Genomic DNA, 13,254 nt, shown 5'->3' on the forward strand with positions numbered 1-13,254 from the left:
AGACTAATGTACAACAAAACAAAATTTGAGAAACTCAAAAACTTCTTTCACAACGCGAACTGGGAAAAATTCCTAAATGAAGAAACAGGGATGGAAGAGAAATGGAATATACTAAAAGACATTTTTAATGAGGGAGTGAATAAATACGTACAACAAAAAAAGGAAAGAACATACATAGAAAGCTGGTACAACAAAAAATGTAGTGAGGTTAAGGCTAAAAGAGACAAAGCTTGGAGAAAAAAAAAAAAAAAAAAAAAAAAAAAAAAAAGGCTAATGTACATCTAAGAAATGATTATGTAAAAATACGCGGAGATGAAAAGAGAAACCATGAAAAAAAAAAAAAAAAAAAAAAAAAAAAAAGCAAGGAAGAACCCAAACTATTTTACATGTATGTAAATGGCAAACTGAAGAATAAACAAGAAATAGAAAAGCTGTGCCAGGGTAAATACGAATATGCAGAGGAACTGGAAATTATGAAATTATGAAACAACCACTTCAAACCAGTATTCACAATAGAAAACTCACCTAACTGTGAGGAAATAGAGAGAGATATCCCCCTCAATGAAAGAAATAATTGTAACACAGAAGGAAATCAGTGACCAAATCAAAACCCTTGATGTCAGAAAATCACATGGTCCAGATGGAATTGCAAATTGGATACTGAAAGAATGCATGGAGGAATTAACAGATAAAATATACAATATAATCAAATTCTCACTTCAAGAAGGAAAGGTGCCACAGGATTGGAAGAATGCAAACATTGCACCGATTTATAAGGGAGGAAACAAGGAAGATCCATCAAATTACAGACCAGTCTCCCTGACAAGCACAGTAGCAAAAATTTGTGAAAAGGTCTTCAAAATTAGATGGGTTAACATTTGGAAGAAAAAACTATACTGAATCCAAATCAATTTGGATTCAGACAAGTTAGATCATGTACAACAAACTTGATCTGCTTCTACTCGAGATTAATAGATATAATACAAGAGAGAGATGGTTGGGCAGACTGTGCCTTTCTGGACCTACAAAAGGCATTTGATAAGGTGCCACACAAGAAATTAATAAGAAAAATAGAGTCAATAGGTGGCATCAGAGGAAAATTATTGGAATAGATGAAAGACTTCCTGACTGGGAGGAAAATGAGAGTATAAATTAGAGATAAAATAAATTAGAGATCAAATTGGGAAGAAATGATAAGTGGTGTCCCGCAGGGATCAGTACTGGCCCCGATGATGTTTGCCATATACATAAATGACATGGATGAAGGAGTAGAGTGTTATATGAATTTCTTTGCAGACGACGCAAAAATACTCATTACAACAAGACTTGGACAAGATCTGGAAATGAACTCAAAAGAGGGAAGTGAAATTCAATATCAAGAAATGTAGTATAATGGAATTTGGAAAAAGTAAAAACAGAATATTGAGAGATTATAAAATTGGTGAAGAGGTAAAAAAATTAAACTCGGAAAAAGACTTTGGAGTGATGATCAGCAAAGACGACACTGGACAAACATATTAATAAAATAGTCGGAGAAACCTACAACTTATTGAGGTAAAAAAAAGTGTCATTTGTCTATTTGGATGAAGAAATGAGTTATAAAAAAAAAAAAAAAAAAAAAAAAAAAAAAAAAAAAAAATAAGACCAAAACTCGAGTATGCAGCAACACTATGGACACCCAGTACCAAAAAGAATATAAAAAACTTAGAAAGAATACAAAGAACAACAACAAAACTGGCACCAACTCTTTCCAAAATGACATATGAACAAAGACTGTCCAAATTAGAATTACCAACTCTGGAACAAAGAAGGAAAAGAGGAGACCTGCTAACTATCTATAGAATTATGAAAGGAATGGAAATCTTAGATAAGAATGATTTATTGAAATGGGACATTGGAAAAACAAGAGGACACGAGAAGAAACTCAAAAAAGATAATTACAGAAGAGATCTGAAAAAAAAAATAGCTTTCCACACAGAGTGATAGATACCTGGAACAAATCAGACAAAGAAACAGTGAGTGCAAACACTATTCAAGATTTTAAGAAAAAACTTGCTGAAAGATACAAAGATGGGTCACTACGAGCATAGCTCCCTTCCCATATAATACAACTAGGTAAATAGAAACCACTCCCACCCATTCTATTCCTAACATGCTCCACTCCCCTCCACCCTCTTCCCTTCCTCTTATCTTGGCACCTCCTGGCTGATGGGACATCGCTGTATCTTGCCCACTGCCCTGGGTCAGAAGCAATGTTGCAAGACACAGCACATCCACAGCAAGGTCGCTTTATTAATTCGGTGACCTCCCCTCTCCGTCCCCTCATGCGGAAAAGGAGGAGATGGGGAGAAATCCCTTTGGGCTATGTCAATATATTTCTCACACATACTCCCTCACCCCCCATCCCGTACCCACTCCACCTCGTGCATCACAGCATCATCCATAAACAACCAATCTCCACTCACTCCTATCTTCTGTCCTCTCCTATCCTTCCTTAACAGACATTGCCCTCTTTCCCAATGTCCCTTTTACCCCATCCATTCACCTCATCCTAGGTCGACCCCTCATGTCCAATCCTTCCACCTCTGCCTTCAACACCTCTTTTACTAGTCTTTCTTCACTTATTCTTTCCATGTGTCCAAACCATCCTAATACTCTTTCATCAACCCCATCTTCCAACTCCCTTTCCACCCCCATTCTCCTCCTCACCTCCTCATTTCTCCCTCTATCCAGCCTAGTAACTCTTATCATACTTCTCATGCACCTAATCTCAAACACATTCAAACTCTTCCTCTCTTATGTTCCATGTTTCTGCCCTGTACAGTGCTGTCGGCACAATCACTCCTTCATACAATCTCCTCTTAGCATCCATTCCCAAGTGTCTATTTCTCATTACACTTTTTAATCCACCAAGGCATTTACTCGCTTCTCTCAATCTACATTCTACCTCCACCTCCACTCCTCCCTTTCCCGCTACATTAATAATAAACAGAGAAAAGGTGATCAAGCCAATTCACAGAATTTGGGGGTCACTTAACTAAAACTACAAAATAAATATAATCATGACGCCAATACCAACATCGTTGTATACACACTTGCACCTCATGATGCCCATGTAGGCATCATCTTATAGAATAGGTTAACTACCACTCTCCATTTACCCCTACCTTTTTCAGTTTCATCCTTGACAAGACATTCTTCTTGCCTTCAAAGCTCCTCCATTATCCCATCCACCAACTTCATTCTTGGTCCTCCTCTCAAGCTCACTCTATCCAGATTTGCTTTTCCTAATTTTTTTTTTTTTTCTCATTCTTTCAATATGCTAAAACCACTGCAGTCTACCATATCCAACAGCTCTTTTTCCACCTCTACTCTCTCACCACTACTCTGCCCTACTACATACATATATCAATGTTTTTTCCCCCCCCTTACAAGGGAGGTAGCCAAAGTAAAAGGCATAAATCTACTCCCATCCATTTCATACTCCCATACTTCACTCCCATTCACCACCTCTCCCCACTAGTTATATAAAAATGTTTGACTCCCTTCAATAGATTTCCCCCTATTAATTAGTGAAATATGTACAATGTGTGCTCACCTCAAGTGTAGTCCATGTCTTATCAAACTGATCACTAAGCATGGCAAGTCTGTCAGAAAGAACGCTGATTGTCTTGTCAATTGTGGCTTTGCCTCTTTTCAGGATGGTGGATTGACCAATTTCTTTCATTTTGTTGACCACATTGACGATAACCCTGTTCATCTTGGAGAGGGTGTTTTTGCCCTGAACTGCAATATATTCAGGTTGGCTCAGGAGTTTAACCTAATCAAGAAGAGAAAGAAAAACATGTAATATTTGGCAAGTAATTAGAGTGTGTTTACATATAAAAATACACCAGAACAAAATGGCTGGGAAGAAGGCACATTTTCCTTCCAGTTTAAAGTAAAATTGTAACACAGGGAAAGCTAGGCATGGGAAAGAAAAATTTTCACCATTCATTCCTGTCTCACTCATTCTTTTCACATGACATAAGAACTAGTTACCAGTGATAGAATACACAAATAACTCTCAATTTGCATGACTGATGGATTCTTGGAGACATAGTGTAACTGTGTTGCAAGATCAAACTACAACTCAATTTAATTTCATTCATTGCTTATACATCCATCTTTCTTCTCACAAACTGACTAACAACATCTTCTCTTTTGCTCTCATTCATACCACATCCATGCATAATCAATGACCTAATTACTAGAGTTCTGGTTGGAGTTCTTCCAGACCCTCTCATACCTCAAATCTTTGCGAGAGAAAAATACAGACAGGAGATCTCTAGCACACACCCACAGTTTGTGTATGTGTATACCTATCTAATTGTAATTACCTAATTGGGTCCTATCTCCTATTCTCTAATTTTCTAACATACCTAGACTCAAATTCATGTATGGTTTCAATTTAATCTATATCTTTGATTTCCAATTATCATATTTAGATTTGTGTGTGTGTGTATGTTTTCTATTGGTATAGAATGCCATTACCATAGTTCCATACATTTCATAAAAGGCAACTAAATGTGTGTATCCTACAGCTAGGTAAATATACACTCCATCCCATCTAGTTGCTCTCTATGGGAACATGGTGATGACATTCTTCTTTCGCATACTACAAACAGTTACACACTCCAAAGAAGATAAATCTTTGATACATACAAAGATTAATATCATACACAATTGGGAAATTTAGTACAAATCAGAAAGCAGCCATTTAACATACCTGTTTCCATTTCTCTCCCAGTGACTCTCTTATATCTCTGAATTTTGTTCGGGCTATGCTTAGCTTTGATGATACCTGGAAAGACATAAGCAGCTGAATTCAAAGTTCTAATCAGTGATAAATCCAACTAATCCTCCAACGAAGCTGGATGTCAAGACAGATCAATCTGTGTTTTAGTCAACTTGTCCTTTAAATCTAATTCAAACTGAGAGTATTAGGAGAGAGAGAGAGAGAGAGAGAGAGAGATAGAAAGAGTGAGAGAGGGAGGAGAGAAAGAGAGATAGAGTGAGAGAGGGAGAGAGAGAGAGAGAGAGAGAGAGAGAGAGAGAGAGAGAGAGAGAGAGAGAGGAGAGAGAGAGAGGAGAGAAAGAGAGATAGAAAGAGTGAGAGAGGGAGGAGAGAAAGAGAGATAGAGTGAGAGAGGGAGAGAGAGGAGAGGGAAAGAGAGGAGAGAAAGAAAGGGGAGGAGACAGCGAGAGAGTGTGGAGACAGAGAAAGAAAGAGGGAAAGAGAGAGAGAGAAGAAAGGGGGGAGGGAGAGAAAGAGAGAGAGGGAGGAGAGAGAGGGAGGAGAGAGAGAGAGATAGAAAGAGTGAGAGAGGGAGAGAGAGAGGAGAGGGAAAGAAAGGAGAGAGAAAGAAAGGAGAGAAGGAGACAGAGAGAGAGAGAGAGAGAGAGAGAGAGAGAGAGAGAGAGAGAGAGAGCAGACCTGGGGGAGGGAGAGAAAGAGAGAGAGGGGAGATTGTGAGAGGGGAGAGTGAAAGAGGGGAGGGAGAGAGGAGGGAGATGAGGGAGAGATAGAAGGGGTGAAAGAGATATAGAGTGAGAGATTGAGAGGAGGGGAGAGTTGGGGAGAGAGTGGGAGAGACTGAGAGTAGGGGAGAGTGGGGGAGAGAGAGAGAGGGCAAGAGTGGGAGACAGAGACAGAGATGACAATAAAGTAGATTCTCAAAGAGAGGGCATCATGTAAAAGCAAGGTGAAAATTACAATGAACAATCCATACAAACAAAATCTTTTTTTTTTATCTTTTTTTTTCTGTGCCCAAACCATACCGATATTTTTTTCATCAACTCTGTCTGTGTCTGCCAGTTCACTTTCCACCCCTGCTCTCCTCACCTCCTCATTTCTCATAACCCCAACCATACTTCTCAAACAAATTAAAAAAATTCCTTTCTGTCTCCCTTTGTGCACTATACAATGATGTGGGCACAATTGCACCCTTCATATAGTCTTCTCTTTGCATCTATCCACAGATACCCAATTCTCTTGCCACTTTTCCTTCCCTCTTACAGCAGTCATAAACTGGAATACATGGTAGTGTGTGGTCCCCCACACAAGAGGAAAGATATATAAAAATTAGAGAACATATGGTTGCACCTTAAACAATTCCCAGCCTGGTTGACAGATCATGTGAGGAAAGGTTAAACAAGAAAAATTTGTCCACACTAAAGAAATGAAAAGGGAGAGGCAACATAATTCCTGTCTTTAAAACTTAGTGAAAGGTATGGATAAGATTGATAAACAAAATCTAAGTTTATGGGACAATAAAGAAAGAAAGAAAAAAAAAAATTGTGGAATGAATTACATGAAACAGTCCGTTGGACAACATAAATGAGTTTGACAAATGGAGACAAAGATAAGGGATCTCACAAGCTTAACATCTATCTTGTACATTGAAATCATATATACATTCCTTTTTATATACTAGATGCCCTTTCCCCTTATCATGTAAATACAATCAGGCAAAACACAACATTCAAATACCTTTCTGGCATGCCATTTGTTCTGGAAAGGCATGGTATATGGGTTAAGTTGTATTAGATAGAGAACATTAAAATATCTTAGGTGGAAACAGGATAACCAAAGATTAAAGAAAAATAAAGAAATAACTAAAAAGACCTAACATGCCATTGTTTTGGAGTGGCATGGTAGAAAAGTTAATCTATGATGTAGGAAAGGAAGAAATCATCTACATTGGAAACATAGGATGGCTGACAAATAAACAAAAATAAAAAAGGAATAAAACTGACCTGACATGCCTTTTGTTTTTAAATGGCATGATATAGGGATTAACTTAGGTTGTATGGGATGAGAACATTATCGCATCTACAGTGGAAACACAGGATGCCTGATGGATACAGAAAAATAAAGAAGAAATAAAACTGACCTGAGGGGAGAGTTTGACAGTATCTGGGACCATTTCAGTAAAGACATCTGTGGCTATTTGTATCTTGCCAGCAACCCCAGCTTCACCAAATTCCTCAAGGGATGTCATTGCAGACAAAACCTAGCAGTTACAACTTCTATATTACTTGTGTAATGAATAACAATCATGCAATGAAAGAAAACTCCCCTAGAACTTCGTTAAGCATACATATATAAGCAGCCTTTGCAGTTTTCAAAAGATAAAACGAATACATGAAATATGGATGCACTAGATTAATATCAGTATTACAAGTACACTTTCAGTGCAATCCAATCATATACACACTGCACGACCAAATAAACTCTATTTTAGTATTCACTTCAAACCAAACAGGGAAAACTGACTGCTAAAGAATATACTGTATACTATAAATATTATTATCATTAAATGTGCAGAAAAGTGCAAGTATCATAAGCTAAAGTAGTTGTGTAACCTAGATAACCCAAGAGCAGGAAAATATAAAGACTCCTGACTAGTGATGAAATATATTGAAGTGTATTCATGCATGATAGACAGACAGACAGACAGACAGAGAGAGAGAGAGGAGAAAGAGAGAGAGCAAAAGATATATATATGTGTGTGTGATTCACCTTTCACCTTGGTCTTTGGATCATGTGTTGGACTCGTGATCGACAGCTATTTCCCTCCCGGAAGAGAGCTCAGAGCTCATATGACCGATCTATGGGTAATGCTATGACCTTACACGCACACACACCCCCAACTCCCCACCCACGAGAGTTGGAGTAATGACTCAAAGCGCAGTGATACTGAAATAATTTCAGCCCTGGGCAGGATTCGAACCCAGTACCCCCGGTACCGCCGTACTGATGGTCTGGGACTCTACCAACCCCACCACTGAGTCGTGGGTGTGTGTGTACAAACATACATACACATACCAAAACGTCTATTACACCCATCTCATGCCCATTTGGCACCCCTTTCATTACAGTCCCTCTTGGATGAAGGTTCATCCTTGTCCCCCCACCACACTGCTCAGGTCAAAGGTAATGCAGCAAGACACAACACTTTCACGCCAGAGCTTGACAGCTGGTACTGATTTACCATGACTTCTTCGTTACATGGCGACACTCCCCTTCATCCACTTGAAAAAATTTATAGAGTAGATGAGAGTATATAATCTGAAAACTAAGGCAACCCCTTTTACATTACGAACAAAGCTGTAAGTTATTACCTGAGACATGTATGAAGAATAAGATTTTGCATTTGTTACGCTGGGTGGGACGTTCTTCTGACGCGATGCCTCTTTGACTTGTTGTTTGAGTCCTTCTAGTTCTCGTGCCACAACATTCAGTTCTCGAGGCATTGGTTGCTGCTCAAAGAAAATAACCACTGATATTGACCTGATCATGGAACCATAACATAACAAGACTATCATACTGGTTACTATATCATCTATTTATATACCAAAAGGCTTCTTCAAACAGGAGGTAGCCAACCAAGGCACATACCAATTCTCCACCCATTCCACAATTGATCACTGTTCTATCTATGAGGTATGCTCAATAAGTAATGAGAATATTTCAGGAGAGGCATTAATTATCATTCTATCAAAAAGCTACTTCATTGTGAAGTACATACATACATACATATACCAAGGCTTTTTCCCCCTTCCAAGGGAGGTAGCCAAAAAGGAAAAGGCATAAAATCATTCCCACCCATTCCATCCCTGAATACACTCCACACCCATCCACCCTCCCTCTCATCTTAGCACCTCCTGGATGACGGGTCATCCCTGCACCTTGTCCACTGCCCATTCTCCATTCACCCCTATCTTCTGTCCTCTCCCGTCCTTCCTCAACAGACATTCCCCTCTTCACCCCATCCATCCACCTCATCCTAGGACGTCCCTTCATGTTCACTCCCTCCACATCTGCCTTCCATACCTCTTTTACTAGTCTTTCTTCACTCATTCTTTCCATGTGTCCAAACCATCCTAATACTCTTTCATCAACCCTATCTCCCAACCCCCTTTCCACCTCTGTTCTCCTCCTCACCTCCTCATTTCTCACTCTATCTAGCCTAGTAACCCCTATCATACTTCTCAGACACTTCATCTCAAATACATTCAAACTCCTCCTCTCTTATGTTCCATGTTTCTGCCCCATACAGTGCTGTTGGCACAATCACTCCTTCATATAGTCTCCTCTTAGCATCCATTCCCAAATGTCTATTCCTCATTACACTTTTTAATCCACCAAGGCATTTACTCGCTTCTCTCAATCTACATTCTACCTCCACCTTCACTCCCCCTTTTCCTGCCACATTTGCATCCGAGTATTTAAAACTATCCACTTCCTCCAGTCGCTCTCCCTTAATGCTCACTTCCAGACTACTGCCACTTTCACCCCTTGTACATCTCATCACCTTACTTTTACCCACATTTATCTTCAGTTTTCTTCTATCACACACTCTCCCAAACTCTGTCACCAACTTCCTCAATCCCTCCTCCGATCCTGCCACAAGCGCAGTGTCATCCGCAAACAACAGCTGGCTCACCTCCCACTTTTCTCCATTTTCTTTAACCATCTCCAATCCCTGACCCACTACCCTTGCATTTACCTCTCGCACTACCCCATCCATGTATAAGTTGAACAGCCATATTGTCTATAAATGACTAATTGGCACATTTCTATGTCTTTAGGTTTGAGTGAGGTGATGTACGTTGTGGATCCAGTTTGATCCAGTTTGCCAGTCTGTCATCACTTGACAAGATGCAGGGAAACACGGTGGAATGTTACACCATCAAATTTTGTGTTAAACTTAAGAAAAGCAATTAAGAAGCTTGTGGGATGTTAGAGGAGGCCTATGGGGATGAACTGATAAATAAATCCATTTTCTATACATGGTTTAAAAGATTTCCTGAAGGAAATGACCAGGTTGAGGATAAACCCAGATTTGGAGCACTGAATAGTGCACAAAAGGAGGCAACCATTGAGAAAGTGCAAGGGTTTGTGGTGCAAGACTGTCAAATAACTGTGAGGATGATATCTGAAGCTGTTGGTATTAGTATTGGCACAGTGGATACAATTCTGACTGAAGATTTCAAGCTCCACAAAGTATGTATCAAGTTCGTACCAAAGATTCTCTCCAACGACCAGAGGCAGTTTCGTACTGAATGTTGCACTGACATTCTTGATATGATAGCAGCTGATTCAGGTTTCCTGAATAAGGTAGTAACTTGCAACAATAGTTGGGTGTTCACCTATGATCCTGAGAGCAAATGTCAGAGTGCCCAGTGGAAGCACACATCATCCCCCAGGCCCAAGAAGGCAAAGATGAGCTGGTCACAAGAAGGTCATAGTCATTCCTTTCTTTGACTCCAAGGAATTCATTCACATTGAATGGGTTCCTGAGAGTCAAAATGTCAATAATAAGTATTACTTTAAAAAAATTCTGCAAAGGTTCTGGGAGAAGATAAGGAAGAAGAGCTTCTTCCCCATGTGGATGGACAACAGCCCTGACCTGGCCCCTTGTGACTTCTTCCTCTTCCCATGCATTAAAGACAGTCTCAGGGGAGTCAGATTCCAGTCTACACAGGAACTGAAAGAGGCATCAGAAAATTATCTGAAGGAACTACTGAAGAAGGACTTTGAGGAGATCTTTTGGGATTGGGAGAGATGTCCGCAGAAGTGTGTAGATCTAAGAGGCCATTATTTTGAAGGAGACAAAGTTTTGTAAGCTTATCAAAATAATAAATATCTCTCCTGAAAATTTCTCATCACTTATTGTTCATACCTCGTATATACCAAGAGAGGTGGACAAGTCAAGAGGGATGCACCCACTCCTCTCCACCACCCTTTCCTCCCTCTCATCTTAGCTCCTTGTTGATGATGATGGGTCACCCCTGTATTCCACCCACTGCCCTAGGTCAAAAGCAATGCTGCAAGACACTTGATTTGGTCAATATTACTAACATTAGAATAATAGCAACATTATCTATTGCCTTGATTTTCACTGACTGGAAACCTGCAGTTCCATAATGGCTGGCAGCAGTTACTGATCCCTCCCACAGATCTCTCTGGGAAGAAACCACTGGACTGTTGTCTGTGTTGTGTGAGTGTTGGACTGTTTGTAGGTCACTGGATTATAGCAGTTGTAGGAAGAGAGCAATTGCTAGTTGTCAGTTCTCCTTATATGAAAAGGTGGAAGAAATACATTTGGAGTTGACAGACATGAGATCTTGGGACAAGTCCAGAGAATGAGTGTCAGGAGGCTGTGTCTCCAGACAGAGGTGAAGGCAATGACAGGCTCTGAAGATGGGTGGCAAGGAGATTATTTTCTCTGACATCTATCTCTTCAGACCACTGCATTAATGTACCCATCATTGGCCCTTAACTTCATACTTTCTCGAACAAGTTTATGAACATTAAAACTTAATTAAAATGTGAGTCATGCAAGGAAATAATGTATGAAATTATTAGATAAAAGGTTTACATAAAAAGTATAGCAAGCATGACTTCATAGATACTGCCCATGAACCTTGGATATATTGGTTTTTCTTTAAGTAATTTGTTCTGCCTAATGTCAGATGATTTTAACGATCTTTAGGAAAATTCTGTGTTTTTTTCTAGAATACATTATAGAAACTTTGTGGGTTTAGCAATATATTTTGTATCTCAAATAACCCTGAAACAGTTTCAGGCATTTTTTTTGTAAACGATTTTCTTCTACCCAATGTCAAACATTCTACTCATAACAAGAGAAACTTTTGTATGCTTTCATAGATTAATGGGGGACAAGAATAATTTATGAAAGACATTAAGATATTCATTAGGATTAAAATGTACTCACCTGTTGGTATCGAAGCTTTCCTACATACATTCGTAGATCTTGATTCTGAGTCTCCAGTTCATTCAGAGAGTTTTTCAGCGAGTTGATATCTGGTCCCAAGTGACTATGGAAGAAAAGAGGTTTAATAAATATAAGTTATACCTTTACCCATTTTTTTTTTCTATTTATAAAAGCTGTAGTTTTTCTAATAATAATAATGACTGCTACCCTGAGTTTCACTGACTGTGAACCTGCAGCCCCATAGTGGCTAACAATAGTTCTCAGATCTGCTCACAGATCTCTACAATCAACCAATCAATCAATCTCTACCAACTACACAAAACAAAAGAATTAAGAATACTAACAGGATGCACTAAAACCAAAACCATCTCCAAAGAACATACATATATACATATACCAAAGGCTTTTTTCACCACTCCCACCCATTCCATCCCTATCAAACTCCACTCCCCTCCACCCATTTCCCTCCTTTTATCTTGGCACCTCCTGGACCCTGCATCTTGTCCACTGCTCTGGGCCAGAAGCAGTGTCGCATGACAGCACATTCATAGCAAAGCCACTTTATTAAACTGGCGACACCTGCTCTCTCTGTCCCCTTATGCAGAAAAGGAGAAGACGGGGAGACATCCCTTCGGGCTGAGTAAAATTTTTCTCACACATACTTCCCCATCCCCCACCCTTTCCACCTCATGGATCACAACATCATCCATATACAACCATTCTCCATTCACCCCTGTCTTCTGTCCTCTCCTGTCCTTCCTCAACAGACATTTCCCTCTTCCCCAAGGCCCCTTTTACCCCATCTATCCATCTCATCCTAGGTTGCCCCCTCATGTTCACTCTTTCCACATCCGTCTACACCTCTTTTACTAGTATTTCTTCACTCATTCTTTCCATGTATCCGAACCATCCTAATACTCTTTCATCAACCCTATCTCCCAACTCCCTTTCCAATCCCTGTTCTCCTCCTAACCTCCTCATTTCTCACTCTATCTAGCCTAGTAACCCCTATCATACTTCTCTGACACCTCATCTCAAACACATTCAAATTCCTTCTCTCTTCCTCTCTTATGTTACATGTTTCTGCCCCATACAGTGCTGTCAGCACAATCACTCCTTCATACAATCTCCTCTTAGCATCCATTCCCAAATGTCTATTTCTCATTACACTTTTTAATCCACCAAGGCATTTACTCGTTTCTCTCAATCTACATTCTACCTCCACCTCCATTCCTCCATTTTCTGCCACATTTGCACCCAAGTAACTAAAAATATCCACTTCCTCCAGTCTCTCTTAATACTCCACAAACAACAGCTGGCTTATCTCCCATTTTTCTCCATCTTTAACCATCCCCAATCCCTGACCCACCACCCTTGCATTTACCTCTCGCATCACCTCATCCATGTATAAATTGATGAAGTCCCGCCTTTACCTCAAACCACTCACTCTCTCTATTTCTAATCTTGA

The 13,254-nt window shown here is 39.7% G+C and overlaps 1 protein-coding gene across 21 annotated transcripts in view; it reads right to left on the bottom strand.

The window, feature by feature from the left end:
- Positions 1-13,254, bottom strand: part of LOC143021192 (uncharacterized) — a 71,045-nt gene that overhangs the window by 22,995 nt on the left and 34,796 nt on the right. For 20 of the 21 annotated variants that reach the window (XR_012965971.1, XM_076178512.1, XM_076178495.1 and 17 more), the window contains 5 exons: positions 11,787-11,889; positions 8,167-8,304; positions 6,936-7,055; positions 4,769-4,843; positions 3,599-3,820 (listed from right to left, as the gene is read on the bottom strand). Coding sequence is in view for 20 of the 21 variants with exons in the window: in XM_076178512.1 (XP_076034627.1) it covers positions 3,599-3,820; positions 4,769-4,843; positions 6,936-7,055; positions 8,167-8,304; positions 11,787-11,889 (658 nt within the window). In the remaining variant the exon portion in view is untranslated. The remainder of the gene's footprint in view (positions 1-3,598; positions 3,821-4,768; positions 4,844-6,935; positions 7,056-8,166; positions 8,305-11,786; positions 11,890-13,254) is intronic. The other variant, XM_076178501.1, reaches the window with a different exon arrangement.

The sequence above is a fragment of the Oratosquilla oratoria genome, chromosome 41 (genome assembly GCF_046742065.1).
Source record: "Oratosquilla oratoria isolate Oo_2021 chromosome 41, ASM4674206v1, whole genome shotgun sequence".
Lineage (NCBI taxonomy): Eukaryota > Metazoa > Arthropoda > Malacostraca > Stomatopoda > Squillidae > Oratosquilla > Oratosquilla oratoria.